The 16,741-nt window shown below is 39.0% G+C and overlaps 2 protein-coding genes across 10 annotated transcripts in view; one reads left to right on the top strand and one right to left on the bottom strand.

The window, feature by feature from the left end:
* RECK (reversion inducing cysteine rich protein with kazal motifs) overlaps positions 1-3,276 on the top strand; it is a 141,152-nt gene extending 137,876 nt beyond the window's left edge. For 4 of the 9 annotated variants that reach the window (XM_073332539.2, XM_073332535.2, XM_073332543.2 and 1 more), the window contains one exon: positions 1,992-3,275. In XM_073332539.2, the coding sequence (XP_073188640.1) occupies positions 1,992-2,207 (216 nt within the window). In that variant the 3' untranslated portion in view covers positions 2,208-3,275. Of the gene's footprint in view, positions 1-1,991 lie in introns of all 9 variants that reach the window. The other 5 variants (XM_073332540.2, XM_073332536.2, XM_073332537.2 and 2 more) reach the window with 2 other exon arrangements.
* A 5,948-nt stretch (positions 3,277-9,224) lies between these two features.
* LOC140906142 (zona pellucida-binding protein 2) overlaps positions 9,225-16,741 on the bottom strand; it is a 32,824-nt gene continuing 25,307 nt past the window's right edge. The window contains exons 7-8 of the mRNA XM_078851323.1: positions 13,656-13,817; positions 9,225-13,008 (exon numbers count right to left, since the gene is read on the bottom strand). Coding sequence (XP_078707449.1) covers positions 12,932-13,008; positions 13,656-13,817 — 239 coding nt within the window. The 3' untranslated portion in view covers positions 9,225-12,931. The remainder of the gene's footprint in view (positions 13,009-13,655; positions 13,818-16,741) is intronic.

Here is a 16,741-nt window from a genome sequence, read left to right as displayed (position 1 = left end):
CATGGGATCTTAACCTAGTGTGGTGGGGCCTCACCAGAACCCCATTTGAACTGCTAATGATATGGTCACTTCTTCACCTCTCAGTGAAGGTAGCCTTTCTCATCACCATTATGTCCACCTGATAGATGGAGAGCTATGGGCCCTCATGGCACATCCATCATACATGATATTCTTAAAAAGTAAGGTTATCCTATGACCTCATCCCAAGTTCTTACCTAAGATTGCCTCCTCTTTCCATCTCAACCAACCCATTCACCTCCCATCCTTCTATCCAACCTCCCATGGGAATAGACAAGAGTCCTCACTTCACATCCTGTCCGAAGGGTTCTAGCCTTTTATATAGACAGAACAAAGACTTTTTGAAAGTCACCAGAATTATTCATCTCCATCCCAAAATGATCAAAAGGAGACGCTATATCTAAACCGAGACTGTCCAAACAGATTTCCATGTGCATCAACTTGTGCTATCATCAACAGTATCTTCAACCCCCAATGGGTACCCACACACATTCCACCAGAGCTTTATTGGCTTCAATAGCATTTCTTAACAGTGTCCCCATTATGGACATCTATAAAGTGGCAACTTGGGCCTCAGCCCATACATTTACACAACACTATGCATTAGAACAATATTCAGCATGTGATGCACTATTTGGACTTATCGTATTATCGTTTACCATGTCTTCAGTGGAAGGAAGGGGCTTCGGAGTTGAAGAGCACTGTTTTGAAGTCCCCTAAAGTGGAGCACCAAAGGGACGCTCCTCGAAGAAGAAGAGAAGATTATTCACCTTGTGCAGTAACTGAAGTTATTCAAGATGGTTGTCCCTGTGGGTGCTCCACTACCCTCTCACCTCCTCTCTACTTTGAAATTTCATAGTACATAATCTGCAATAGAGAAGGAACAGAGGGGTGGGGTTGGTCACACGGCCTGAAGCAGCGCGAGACTGGGACTATGCATGTCTGACCCAACCAGGCACTGCTACCACAAATCTCCAATTACAAGTGCAAGGGTGCAAGAACATCTAAAGTGGAACACCCACCGGGACAGCCATCTCAAAGAACTTCAGTTACTGCACAGGGTGAGTAACCTTCTCTTCCATCCTCCACCTTTAAAATCTCAACAAATAAACAAATTGGCTGTAAAAGTGGCAGGCTGAGGACTAGGACTGAAACTACACTGTTTCAAATTTTTCTATAAAATTTGAATTGAATCAGACAAGTGGTTTCTAAGTTAACGCCTTTAAAATCAAAAATCTGTTGTGTTTTTTTTGCTATTTTGTAGAAAATAAAAGTTAGTTTGCCCTGTAGATATCCCCTTTCCAAAACCCCAAAATAACTTTTGAAAATAGACTATTAACTTCTGAACTTGGAATGCTGTGAAGCATCATCTGTGGTGAGTTCATGAAAAGAATTTCTGAAAAATGAAGGTTGGTTTGTTCATTTTTTTTTATTAGGAAAAGTAAGTCTCGTCCATGTCCTTGTGCAAAGGGCTTCAGAATGTAACCTGAACGTTTATAAAGACTTGTCAGGAGAAAAAGAAAAATTTCCTTGAGAGGGTTACTGAGTCTCCTAAGGTTCGCAGGCCTGGGGACACCAACCCTCCTAAGGTTCTCTGGGGGTTCTCTACTCGCATAGACTTCAGTGCAGTACATTGTGAACCAGGAGAGAAATCTCATGATTTCCAGTGGTGTGAGGCCCTTCTTTCTAATTCTGGTCTATAATGAGATTTTGGGCCTTAAAAATCACAAAATTGTGATGAACCATTTTTGAGGTTTATAATTTTCTCCCAATGAAGCTGCCATGGTAGCATGCATAAGTAACTAAGGTACCTGACAGAGACATAAAATACAATTTTAAAAAACTCTCAAAAGCTGAGCTGTATGATTCACTTGTGGCTTTGCCATCCTTTATTCACCACCCTAAACTTTTATACTAATCTTCTGGATAAAGACAAGAGATTTTAATACCTAACTGTTGGAATTTCTTTTTAGATTGAAGCCTGCAATAAAGAAGCAGAAAAGATAGAGTCGCTGATAAATTCTGACAGCCCAACTTTAGCATCCCATGTGCCGTTATCAGCACTTATCACATCCCAAGTGCAAGTTTCCTTTAGTATATCTTCTTCCTCTATTAAAGCTATACCTGTATTGCAGACCCTGCTCTTGAGCCTTATATTGACCTTGCAAGCAGCAATCTATAATACATAACTGCTTAGAAAATGTGCAAAATAAATATCCTACTGTATTTTTTCTATATTGCGAAGGACATTCAGAACTGCTGATCTGTTAATAGAGCAAAATATATTTTAAGCAGAAAGAAAAATATATATCAGTTTGGTTCAACAAAATTCCAGAAAAAGGTTTTAATGTAGTACATTTTTTCATTAAAAATGAATTTTAAAATATTTGAAATAATCCAAAAGAAAACTCTCCTATTAATCACTAGTCAAAAGATTTTTTTCACAGACGAATCATTTTCTTTATGCACGCCTACCTTAAAAATATTGTAAAAATCTCTAAAATTGTGATTCTGTGAAAAGGGAGTTGTTACACATAAATTCTATTATTTTCAGCAGTGAACAAATGTATTGAGATTTTTGAAAAGTGTTTTTTGTTTATTATTCAGATGTATATCATTGAGAATTATGAGAAGCATGCACCTATTTTAAACATCAATTTTTGGAAGAAACAAAAATTGCTGCTACTTAAATAATTTACCAAAAAACGAACTGAGTAATTTTATGTGTGAGTATATTATCTTATATTTTATTATGAAGAAAGCTAAATAGCCATGGGCCTATCCCAGCAAACTTACACACTTGAGTAGCTTTACTCACCTGCTTAAGTGCTTGCAGGATATTGGGCCCCATGTTTGTAAAATGACAATCATTTTCTAAGCCAGAATCTTATTTACATTAAGAAATGGACAAATATATTCATTTCTACAGTTCTGTATATTGCAAATACCATGTATTCTATCTGATTTTCTTATTGGATACAAAATTATAAAGCCTCTATTTATAAGTGCCATTTTAAATATTGCAGTATTTGCATGTTATCTAATGAAAATTACACTTTAAATATGTTGTTTTTATACAAACAATACATTAAAAGTTACTGTGTTTTATGCACATGAACTTAATCTACATGAAGTGTTTTGTATCAGTATTATAGTAGCCAACTTTTGAAGTTTTTACAGAAAAACTTTTTTGCCAAAATGTTGAACTTTAAAAGAAGGCACTGAAAACTTTTTGGACATTTTGTTTGTTACTGTAGAATGTTTGTAGCAATTATTTTCTGTTAAAAATATTTTCAGTGCAAATGTATCAAAGCTTTTTTTATTTTAATAAAAAGAACTTCTATTTTCTCATGTATACTTAAAAATATATATGCAATTTTATAAAACCTTCCACATATTTCAGCGTGTTTTTGTTTGCTTTCAGATATAGTACCTAGAAAAAATTAAATGCAAAAATATACATTTATGCAATTTTAGATTTTAAAACTTGCCAAAGTAAGTAAATTTCAAGTTACCATTCCTACGGTAGTTTTGTATAGTCTCTCTATTGGTCTCTAAACATTTTGTATTCGCCTTATACCAGGAGTGTCAAACTCATTTCATGGAGAGAGCTGAATTACATTTGTTGTTATGTTCCAGGTTTGCAAAATTACAGTCAGATATAATCCTCAGTCCACAGATGATCTTCCAGCTATCAGCTGGAGATCTGCACAAAGATCAAGGATAGAATTAACTAAAATGTTTGGGTGTAGTTCTGCAAAGCAGATTGACACAGTCAGGCTCTTAGACCTGCAGAGTCCCACTGACTTCATTTTATAATCTGACATGTCTCTCTGAAACCTCCTCCAAGTGCTTTTATAAGTGTATGTCGTCTTTGTACAGTCTGCTGTGAAAAGAGCATGCTATATTTTGATTAAAGTACCCTCTTTCTCAGTGCAAATTTCAGCATACTTCTGGCAATTGGATGCACATGTAGGCAATCTGCTTGAGTGCGCCCACCAAATGTCACTGGAAAGACTGATATAGAGATATAGCTATTGATAAATATACTCTTGATACAAACAACTGTTGCAGTCGTTCTTTTGTAGAACATGCTGTTAATCCATTTGGTTCTGGGAGTCTTCCAGTATGTTAATAACAGCATAGTACGCTTGACAAGATTTTGAACTAAAAAGGCTTCGGACTTTAGACTTCTCACCAAAAGCTGCAAACAATTGGGAAGGTTTATTTGAATGCCTTAGCTGTTAACAAATAAATGAGGAAACAACCTTTCAACATCTAGCCTATATAATCTTGCTTCAGCAGATCATGGGGTCTACAGAAAAATGGGGAGTTATATAATATATATGAAAATCTATTTACACTTTTTAAAACAATAATTTGGATGAGGCCTTAAAACCATCTTTTCCTTGTGGGATAGCATGTGTGGCACTTGTATGATTTTATAGCCATGAAGAAAACAGTCTTCAATGAGACAGAGAGTGCAGAAAAAATACCCCCAGAGATTCAGTCTGGTAAGAGCAGAAGTCAAGTCCCAAGGATTTGTAGGTTCACAAATCATGGTTTGTATAATGCACCTTTTTAAAGTCACACGCATTTTTAAAAGTGTGTGTTGGATGAGCAAATACTGAAGATATTTGAATAGATAGAGAGTAAACAGCTCAGCATACCACCTCAGTACATGTTCACTGAGGCTGAAGATTCTGAAATCTTGAAGAACAACAGATGGTCAGACTCCTAGGAAACTACCAGGTCTTAGGCTATTCCCCCACAATGATGGGTCAAAACAAGGAAATACTTATTTTAAAAGCATATTACTACTTGTTGGAAGATTTCCTAGACTCTTACAAGCCTTTTGACTCCTTCAGAGAAAGAAAAAAGTGTACTCTCTGGATACTGTAAATATGGGTTTCGGGTGAGCTTGACAAGTTACAGGTTGATGACGCTTTTATCACAATGTCAGTGGAAATCCAGTTTGGTCAAATAAAGAACTGGAACCACGTAAGGCAAAACTGAAAAACAAGAGAAACTGTGGAACCTTCCCATTGTTTGGCTGACACGACTCAATTGACACATTCACAAAACATTATTTTCTTGTGTTTGGAGCAAGCTCCACGGCTCAAAGTTGGAGTTAGCGCTAATGCTTGGTTCAGGAGAATGGTGCTTCAATAATTTTTTTAACTGAGTACTCTTCAGTCATCTTCCTGACTTATTGTATTGTCAGTGTCCTACACTGGGGATCTGCATAGACATTTCTTGGTGGGAAAAGGAAGGTTAACTAACAAATGGCGTTCTCCAAATGTATTGCCTATATATGGCTACTGATCCTTTTGACATTTATGCAGGCCTTGCTTTTGCAGCTGTATATCAAGTTGTAATTTCATGAAGACAGATTCTCCTTGGAATCATTTCTTAAGTTCATATTTTTGTTAACACTCACAAACTGCTATTTTAGGGGTTTCAACAAGCCTGTTGACCACTGTTTAAGAATGGAATGGAACAGGTTACATGAGCAAAGTTATGTATGGTTAAGTTCTTTGCAAAATTGGGGCCTAGGTGCTTCCTACTTGAAGATTAGACTGCAAGGTTGCTTCTTCCGTCTGGATCAGGTAAAGCATTGTTTCAACTACATATTTTTCATTTTTAGGTAATCTAGTCTGCCGTACTTGTGGGATTCAATAATTTATTTTTGCTCTGCTGGATTTGACTTTACCCACACCCATTTTCTTTGAAAAGTTTATTTGTACCCCTAAAAGATAGCTCTGTGCATTTCACCTATTCCCTCACTGGGATGAATGAATGCAGGCTACATCTGTAGAACAGGTTTAACAACAATCCTCTAACATTGACCCGCCAACCATCTCTGAGGCATTATACCTGCTCATCCACTGCACAGGTATGTCTCCAGGATCCACTCCTTGTTTCATGCTACTTCTCCCATCTCTCCAAGGGTAGGTCTGACTATGAGTCATTGCAGAGCCCAGTGTGTGACTCACCCCGGTTTTAAAACTGTTTGGAAAAAGGGGTTCCAATATTTGTCTGCTCCTTATGTTTGGCTAACTCATTGAAATCTACTGCTATTGTTATAATACATGGAGGCAGCTTACTTTCTGTACTTCCTGTTTTGAAATTATGGGCATCCAAATACATTTGAAACTGGACATTCGTATGCAAATTATGGAACCAATTCAGAAGCTGAAAGAGCATATTTTTATATTTAAGCTGCATACCTGGTATGTCAGTTATATGTCAACAGTTTGACTGGATGGAATGGTGAGGAGACAAAAGGTTCTTAATTTTAATTTATTTTTTGGCATAGAGAGCATGTTTAATGGGAAATTCTAGGTTTCCATGGATTAAAAACTGATTTTAGCTACACAACAGTTATACAGTATTTTGAATATTTAGCTCATTGTGAAAATGTTCAAATGATATTAAATGAATATGAAGAACTATCTGATAGGATGTCTGTTCCGAATTTTGTTTTTCGAATTCTTGGTTTTTATTATATAAATTAACAGACCAAAACATTTCCCACCTTCATAATACTGAAACCATCCAGTGGATTTACTACCGACTAAAGTCCTAATACCCTTTTTGTTCACATGAACTTCAGTTTTGAACAGGCATAACATGTGAGTTTTAAATTTCTCTAAATTTATTCTGAGCCTAATACACACTGCAAAGCATGTAGCACATATTAAAATACTGTATAGTTGTATGTAGTTTGTACTGAGCTTATGAAAAATGTAACATGACAGTATTGTATCATAATATCAAATTATATCAGTTAATGTTTAGCTTCTATTTTGGTTCTGTGGAGTTCTTAGAAAGTCAGAAATTTAATTAGTTTGGAGCCATTATCAAACAGCTGAATAGCTTGCATATGAAAAAAAACAATAAAATATATGTTAACACACATCTGTAGAAAGTATTTAATGCTTCTGCAGAGAAGGGAAGGTTCAGTATGCTTCAGCAGAATGGAGCTCCGAAAACTGATGATTGCTACACATTTTTAAGGAGAATTGTCTGCCTGAAGGAGAATGCTGATCTTTTAAACAGCTTTTGCTTTTCCAGCTGCCAGAAAACACCACTATAAAGTATACACCTTATTGTAGATAACAAATAACCATGAGAACTCTTAAGATAATGCAATATCCTTATGGACATGAATATTTTTATAAGGGTCCTTAACCCCACATTCTTCAACAGATGATCAAGACTTTGTTTTACAATTCACCCTACATAATACAGAGAAGTTAAGACAATTTGTGATTCATTGTGTTAAACTTTTGTGGATTAGAAACCAGTCCTTTTGAAACACAGTGGATTTCTTCTCCTCCCAAAGTACCCTGTGATCTGCCTTCCTCAAAGCTTGTTTCTACTTCACTTGGCCATGTACGGTCAGGAGATGGATTTGAACCAACAGGTGTGGATGTCTCTGTTGTGCCATCATTGCTTAATAATCCTATGGACTCCTCCTCTATAAACCCAACTTTATATTTTGGCAGATTCTTTCTCTCATATCTGTCTGGGTTTCTTAGTTTACTTCTTTGCTCTTCAATCTCTGCATCACTTGCAATATTGGCAAATGCTTTCAGTCTGGTTTTAAGTTCAGATTCAGCTTCCTCTATATATCGGGCTGCTAATGTTCTTCTACAGCATTTATGTATTATTCTGGGGATTTAAAAAAATGCTGAGTCAGGCAGTAATGTCCACAGTGTGAACAGCAGAATAGATTTCTGCTGCACAACTTCTCTCTCCATTCATAATGACTGGGTAATCTCTCACCTGTGGAATTTGGAGGTGGTCCCAGTGGTGTTGCCAGAGGGCTGAGGACTGAGCCCTGCCCTTCAGCTAAGGCCAGTAGAATTTCTGCCTCTGGCAGTGGAACAGGTTTGTGGTTGGTTCAATTTCTCCTGACCATTGTATCTAATTTTTATTCATTTTTGTGCAGAAGAGACTTCATTTCAACTTTTCTAAGGTGAGCAATCACTGGAGTATTAAGGCTCTAATCCTCTGTTACAGCACCTGTCTAGTAGGCTTCCTCCACTCTGCAGCTGTAAGCTGCCAACCCTCGCTCTGGTAGGGTATAAGTCTGAGTCAGATCAGTGTGCTAGGACCCTGCCAAATCCCCTGCTCAAAGCTGCAACTCCACCCTAGGCAGGATTAACCATGGGCATGAAGATTCCCAGGGAAGGGAGATCTCCTCACAACCTGCTTGGGCCTTAAGTCCAGCAAACTCCAGAGACTCTAGCTCCAAAAAGACAAAAGCAGACATCCCCTTTGGGAGGCAGCAGTTTTGTGATATTAATGAGCAAGTAGGGTAAAAATCAGGGTTAAACCCTTTCTTGATGTTTGCTGGGGCTTTTCTCCTCTCAGAAGCTGTCACAGTGCACCATGCAGCATGCCTGGGTATGTGAGAAGCCTGCTCCTCCTGTGCAGCCCTGTCTCAGGCTGCAGCCTACTCGGAATTGTGCCTAGCTGGCTCTCAGCTCAGGGAACCTTGCTCTGCCAGGGAAAGGTGCTAAGAATCAGGCAGCAGTAGAATGGGATTTGTGCCTTGTGATCATCAGCCAGCCCCTTGCTTTGGGAAGGAGTCGGTCTCTAGCGCTGCCCCAGAGGCTATCACCCTATGAAAGAATAAGAAGCACTTGAGGCAGCCTGTGCCCAGAAGCTGAGGCACATGAGGACTTGATTCCCATGCAGCTGCTCCATCATGGGTTTACAGGGGCATAAGTGAGAAATCCCTTCCCATGGTCAAGAGCTCCTGATTTACTGAGCATAAAGCCCTGAGTGGTACTTGGTCACTGTTACAGAACTTACTAGGGTCCTAGCAAGCCTGCAGGAGCTTCGTGTCAGGCTACCAGGGCCATCTAGGGGGCTATTCTCCTTAGTTGGGGTATCCCAAGACCAGGATGAATAGCATGCTACTGTCCTCCTGTAAACAGTCAAGGGAAGCACTGCATACACATACCATCACAAAAAGAGAAATTTCACATGGTTCTCCTAGGATAGGAAGCTGGTGGCTCACAACGAGCTCATTATTAATAATAAATACCTTCCTTTCAAGTAATAATGAGACACAGGGTTTCCTGTACTCTCCTTTGTAAAGCCATCATACAATTAGAATGTGGATGTCTGGTTAAAACTAAATGTTAAACTAAAATGTTGCATAAACACACCAGGATACTTCATAAGTTTTGGGAACCTAAGGTTGGTTAAAACAATATCCACACCATTGACCTAGTTCCAAAAGATGCCTTACACCATAAAAGTGAGGACACTCTACTAAGAAATGTAAAATCCTTGACTATAACCATTCAGACCAAAAATATCCTTAATTAAGAGCAGAGAATACCTACTTGGTGGCAAGCAACTGGATTGTTGTCTAGGGGTGTGTCCGTGCTTGGAGTGCAAGATATCTTGAGTTCATATTATGGTCAAATCTTTACAGTGGTGTGTAAAATATTCTTTCTTGTTAACCTTTCCTGGCTCTAAGTGCTTTGTGACAAGAGCAATAGCTCCTAACTTAAAAAAAGTAGTGTTTAAATTCTTGAGTAGCAAACAATCATACCCAGAGTCCCCAAACAACGAGCCTGTGCATCCAAATTCACAGGTGTGAGAATGTTTGGGGAACCAGAGAAATTAGCAGCTGAGAATGCAGAGAAGCCTGAGTCCTCGCTATCAAAGTCAGCAGAGCAACGCTCCGTCGGTCACTACGAGCACCACTGGTGCTGAAGAAAGGACTGTTCTCCTATGAGCAGGGCACGTCTGAAGCAGGGAAACCTCTTTCCAAACCCATAAAATCCTCAGCATGACAAACAAAAAATGAACCTTTTAATTTGAGAGCTTATAGTGCCTTTCCGGGACTCTCTTTCTTTGATGTAGTCTCTGCACCTACATTCCTAAGAAATGGCTGGTAATAGTAACAGCAATTGTCAGTTTCAAGTTACACAGATCTACCAAATCAGTGGCCTGGCCAGAGAAACGGAGCTACTCCTAACTTGTCAGCTGCTAGAAACTATTCAAACCCACCAGTTGTTTAAAATCAAGACTAGCTTGAGCCTAACAAAAAATTGTTCACCCAGAGGTCAAAATAGGCCTAGGTCTGACCATAATTTTACCACCATGGTGAAGATTTACAAAGATCCAAATTTTCATTGCATTAGTCATTTCTTGGTAGTGGTAGTCTACAGCCAATTGTCTCCATCAACTAGGTTTGGTGGTGCTACATGTTGCTTTCACCCCTGACTGGGATTTCACAAAATCTGTCATGCAGAACAGCTGCAATGCAAAATTAGGCATTTCCAAATCATGTCTGAATTTCCATTTATGGACAGGTATGTACATTAATTCAATCCAATTTTCATTCTAGATTCTTGCATACAAACTATGGAAACATGCCTATCAGGGTGGGGAGACAATCTGAAAGACCAGACATCTTGGGTTATGGGTCCTCACAGAAAAGCAGGCTCCAGCTCATGCCTTGTGTTGTACAATTTTCTAAAATCTCAGCACATGCATCCTTTTAGTTCATTTCAACAGCTGACGTGTGAGACAAAACATAGGAATAGCCACATGGGATCATACTTGTGGCCCGTTAAGTCAGTACCTTATCTTTGACAGTTGCCAGTACTAGCTGCCTCAGAGAAAGGTGCAAGCAACTTAGTATCAGGCAGTTAGGTAATAACAATGATACTAACAATAATAACAATGATTCTGATTATCATCGCCACAACATTCTGGAGCTCTTAGTTGCTTGAGAGTTTCTCAGGGATGGGTGGCAGAGTTCTACAGCTCCTCACTAAAGAAAAGGAGGTACCAGCGTTCTTTAAGTAGGTACGATGGAGTCCCTATGTAAATATCATCGTGTCAAAATTAATCAAACAGGCCAGTTTAGAAACACTTGTGGCCAACCTTTCCAATTACCATCACCTCTATAAAGCAGGTCTTGAAATTAATTCCTTTCTCTACACAAGAACCACACTGCTGCTGTTGTGAGAAAAGGGTTATGCTTATAGCTCCAGAAATCTTTCTTCCTAAGTCTATTTCTTTCCATAAATCCTGGGAAATACTTCTCCCATCGTTTTGTTCCAATCTTTAAAACTGCTTTAAAATGTGGGGCATAAATGGGTATTGCTACAGCTTTATAGAAACACATCAAGCATGGTATATATGCCAGTGGTACCCTGTTCATCTCATTCTATCCAAACTACCAAGGCCTTCGGACCTCAAAGTTGCTGCAAGCAACGTGTTAAAATCCTGTACCAACTGGCATCTGGGAGACCATTCATGAAAGGAATCAATGCTCCTTCTGTAAGGTCCCTAATGGCATTGTGGGAACGGAGTGTCTGAGCCACATCTGAGGAACATTTTCCTGTTTAGAGTGTCATTCCTCTGAGAGGCATCCTTTGGTGAAGAGATTCCAAGGGGCTGGGTCTCAAATAATTCCTTACATTACAAAGCTTTTGCTTTATAGGGGGGAAACTATATTTCTACCTATTACCCTACTCTAATAATTGTTAAAATTCTGCTTCAGCCTCCCCCGCACTCCACTTTTGTGAATGTCTGCTCACTACTTTCCTATTAGTAGTGAAGAACCAGAGAAACTACAGCAGAATGAGAAATTCACCTAATAATTTTCTTCCCTTTAGCAGCTTCTCTCCTCATTCAATCTACCCTAGTAGTCTGGTAAATAACTGGAATACCGTTTGTAACAAATTAAACTTTTTACTCTCCTTTGAAGTCCTAACAATATAATTGCCTAAAGGCTTAGTTAATGTAATTTCTAGTTATTGTCTTAATGCCAATAACTGGTTGCTGGAGGGTTTCTACAATGGTGGACGAACTCTTCTGGTGGCCTGCATGGAAGGGTAGGGCTTAATCCTTGTGCCTCAGGCAACAGCAACTTTGGACATCCTCTGAATTGCACAGGTGAGGTGCATTACCGTTTTGCGGTGAATGAAGAGAGCAACTGGTAACTGAAAATTATCAGGTAAGAAATTCTTCAGTGTGAGTGAAGCAAGTTGGGTACCCCCTGCATCATGGCAGCAGAGAACTATTAATTTAATGAAATAAATGTTAAAAACAAATTGTCAAACTAGGAACACCTGGGGCAGCCTGAGGGCTAAATGCAGCCTCCCTCATCCTGAGCAAGATTGTTGGTGACCTTTAATCAGTATAGGCCTGATCTAAGTCCCACTGAAGCCAATAACCAGCATCAAGATTAATCCATCAAAGAAAATACCTCTGCATTTATTTTTATACAAAATGTATATAAATGTGTATCCTGATAAGATGGGGACCTCTGGCTCTTGGCAAGCTGTGCGTGTGTGCCCCACTTTCATAGTTTGGTTACCCTGACACAGACTCTCCACGGTTTCCATAGCATTCTTCCATTCACTGAACTAAAGGATGGAGGTTGTACTCTGCAAACCACAGATATGCAAGGACATTTGCAAAGGTTTCTGGCCTGTGCACAGCTGCCCAATCATATTGGCTTATTTATAGCCTCAAGATGTGCATCCAGCAACATTTGTGGTTGTCAGCTGCTCCAGAAGGTCCCTTTAAGGGGTTTAGGGAGGTAAGGGTTCCCTAGTACAAAGGAGGAAGTAGGATAACTTAGTGCTGACTGCCTGCAGCAACTTATACTCTCTGTCTGTGCTGATCTGAGTGGGTGAGAATCAAGTGGAGATCTACCATCTCCTGTGCATCTAGCCCCCAATGCTTAGAGGCAAGAGAAGAGCGCGAGAGTGTCCTATGGAACCAGCACTTCACTCATTTGTACTCCAAGATCAGATCCACTGTCACAGGCTCCCTTCAGTTTCTGTAAGTGAAGGGATGTACAGGGGTCCTATCTGACAAACAATATTAAAGAATAATAGAAATAGATACAATGCCATAAAGGTTCTTACACCCAAGATGTCACTAGGATAAGGCTTGTTCCTAAGGAGGAAATTAAGAACACAATCCAGATTTGCAGAGTTCCTGAAAAAGATGAACAAAAACAAAACAAAACCAATAGAAAAGAGCACTTCACATATTTGTCATGTTTCCGCTTGTCTAACTGTAGCATATGGACAGTCTGAATGGGGAGCCAGAACGATAAGACTGAAATTCAATATTTGTGTGGGAGCCCAAAAGAAATCATCATAAAGGTTAATTTGGAAGCATTTCAACAACTAGCCATCGGGGTTCATTCTTATGCTATATTTTCTTTCTGTCAATGACAGCACATTGACCAAGTAATCAAGAAACAAGGGGCTTGATTCTCGTTGACTCTCCCATCTTGCATTGTCCTGCACACTAGTGCAGATCATTACCATTCTGATTCAGTAAAATTTTACACCTTCTCTGCACTCACTTGACCTGGTGTAAATGACCAGACAAGGCATAGAGCAAGAGAGGATTTGGGTCCAAGGACTGGGAAATGGACCCAGGTCTTCTGTATGGATCGCTAGAGCATGATACTAGATGGAGCCATTGAATAAGTCTGGTAGGGGAGATTTCTAAGAAGTTTGTTAGCTCGTGATAGAAAACACATACATTTGCAATAAGAATAATTAAAAATTAGCAATTCCACACCACTTCTATCATTGTCAATCCAGTGTGCTTCTTTACAGAAAATAACTTACCGTGACACTCTCTCTCAGTTTTGGCTCCTCTTCTATCACTAGTTTGTGTTTTTGGACAGTTTTTGCATGCAGTCTGCCCGTACTTCTTATTATAGGATCCAGATGCACAGAGAATACATGTGGTATCATATCTTGCACTGAATCGACCCGGTGGGCATGTTACTATTTAAAAAAAAATGTACAATAGAGTAAAAATGGATTTTAATAAACACACATTAGGTTGTTTTACTTGAATAATTTTAATTATTGGCCTGTATAAGAGGAAATAATGTTTGTCCTTTGCCAACAAAAGGCCTGGTGAACTTGGCCTTTTAAAGCAAAGCTGGTTTTCAGTGATAAAAAGTCATCTAAAGTTCAAATTTACTTTAGATAGAGGGAAGAAAGAAAGAAATCACTGAGATTGAAGCTAAGTGTGGAAGGTTTCCACCTTAAAGGAGACCTGCAAAGAGGGGAAAAAAACAGGTTTAGTCCTTTTTTTCCACCTTGGTTTGATGTCTAAACAAGACCTAAACAGATTTTTGTTGTTTAATAACTGGAAGAGTAAGGAGGGAAAGAGAGGAGATTGGGAATGGCTCTCAGTCTTTAGTTGAAGACATGGGGCTGAGAATCTTTAGCAGTCTTTCTTTGAACTCTTTTAGGTATTTGAGTTAGGTTCAATAGGATTTTCAGAAAACAAACCCCACTGACTTTTTTAAATAATCTTAATAGAAATCAGTTCCCCTCCCAATTAATCAGATTACAATGTCATCATAATACTAGCTCACTGTTTATTAATAGCATGTTCTTTAGAAAATGGTAGGTAAGACTGTTTCCTCTGTTTAAAAAAAAGAAAGCAAAACTCAGTTCTAGCCTTCTTTATACGTTATAAAAATAGGAAAAATTCAAAAACATGCCCCCCCCACTTTTACATGTCACCTTTAAAGAATGATCATGTCAAATGTATGTTTTGACAAATTTAACCTAAGGTGCCCCGCTCCTAGCTGCTGAAACCCAGTGACAAGCCCCAAATACCCAAATCCTCTCAGGTCCCTCCAGTGATGAGGAAATTAGTGACAATGATGTGAAATACTTGGCGAGAGTACTGGGTAGATATTGGGGGAAAGTATTTGTGAACACTTTTGCAAAATCTGAATCACACATCTATTTGCCCACGTTCACATCCTTTCCTGTCTGATTTTCATGAGCAAAGTTCTGTTCATACAAGTGTTCATGGAAAACATATTTCAGACCTGTACCTGAGACTTACTTAAGCAAAACACTAAAGGTATTTTGTGATGGAATGAAATTAAGGATTAGATTATCCACTCAGGAAACATAAAAAATACCACGAGATTTAGGGACCCAGTTGCACCACTGGAATAGCAAATTCTAGGTATCTAATAATAGAATGCCATGAACAATATGTGAGCAATCCATAGGTTGAAATTTGGTTACCTAAACTATTTATTGAACAATTGTAAATAAGAACATATTGTTAAAGTCTTGATTTATTCAGTGGATAGATAAACAAAAAAGGGCTAAATTAATCAAGAACTGCAACCCATTCAGCCATTTGCAATATGGCTGACCTACATCACAAAGAATTTATAAGAATACTTTTCTATTACTGAATATTTTTTAAAAAGACTTTGAAGCTTAGGCTCTCTTTGTGTGGAAGAACATGTATTTTATCCTGTCAGTTTGTCTGTTCAGCTCCTCTATAGAGTGTGCTACCTCAAGAATTCCAGAAAAGTGTGGGGTCACAGTATTAATGTTTTTTATCAGTTCCGTCTCTTCTTTTTCCTGAGAAGGCTCCATTGGGTTCATATCTCCACTCCCCCTTAACTGTTCCAATATTTTTAACATAGTTGGAAATGTTACACTACCTACATATGCATCTTCCAACCACAGAAGTTTCTGTAATTTTCCTGTTCAATGAGGCTGTTAACACTCCACACTGCAGTCCACATTAATGTCTTGTTAGCTTTCTCTGCTCCCCAAAATGGAGAAATGTTGTTCCACTTTACACAGTACCGTCCTTTCTGTCTAGGGCTTGTCTTATCTGCAGTATTAACTTTGGCTTTTAACCTGGGTGTTACCTCTTATCTGGCTCCCATCCACACAGAACAATCCTCACTCACTTTACACCTGGGCCAGCTGGCCCAGCCTGAGTGCTGCTTACACTTGGGCTAGAAATCTGCCCACTTTGCAGTGTAGACCCAAGATAAACACTTGCGTGCTGATAGTCCTTCAGTGCCTTTGCACAATTCCCTGTGTGCCCAGAAGGACAGACAAGTTCTCCCACAATTTTCTGGGAAAGAATCAAAGCTGCCCATCTTACTGCAGTGCTAAGAACCATGGAATATGCCCCCCAGAAATCCTAGCACCTCACACAATGAGTACAGCACCAGTCAAGTGGATGCACTTGAATATGGCTGTGTAGTGTGGCTGCCCCGTACCTAAGCTAGGACAAGCCGAGTGCTCACACATGAGTGCCAATAACTGAGTTAACCTGAAAGTGAAGACATACACTTAAAGGCTTTTCAAAATATGCTCTATTAAAGGTTTCTTTCTAGTTTTGAGCATATGGAGTCTGCTCTGTGTCCTGGTCAGCCTGCCTTAGAATCAAACTCAAATCCTCTCCTGTTTCATTTTTAAAAAAAAATGAGTTTGGTGCACATGGACAGTGCCAGATTTATAGTCCCAGGGCTTGTCCACCTGAGGATAAAAAGTGTATTTTCAAAACTCATTAGTTAATACATTTTAAAACCCCAGTAATCTGTGTCTTAATATATTAGCTGATTCTGTTGTAAGCTAGGCTTTCTATAGGGCTCACCAGGACCAACTAACACGGGTCACAACACAACTTTCCCTGTCTACACTAGAGTCTTAAAACATTATAGTTAATGCAGTTACAAAAAAAAAAAATATCCTAGGGTGGACAAGGCCCGGAGACTGAAGATCTCTGTTTATACCACAGCCTTGAACCCTGGTATATGTAAACATACTGCTAATTATTAGGATGTCTTCCATTTGCAGGATGGGACTGACAACACTATATTTTTCTTGAGGCAAGTAATCAGATATTATTTTCCAAACACGCCTTG

The sequence above is a fragment of the Lepidochelys kempii genome, chromosome 2 (assembly GCF_965140285.1).
Source record: "Lepidochelys kempii isolate rLepKem1 chromosome 2, rLepKem1.hap1, whole genome shotgun sequence".
Lineage (NCBI taxonomy): Eukaryota > Metazoa > Chordata > Testudines > Cheloniidae > Lepidochelys > Lepidochelys kempii.
The sequence above is the reverse complement of the archived record's forward strand: the minus strand, read 5'-3'. Positions and strand labels throughout refer to the sequence as shown.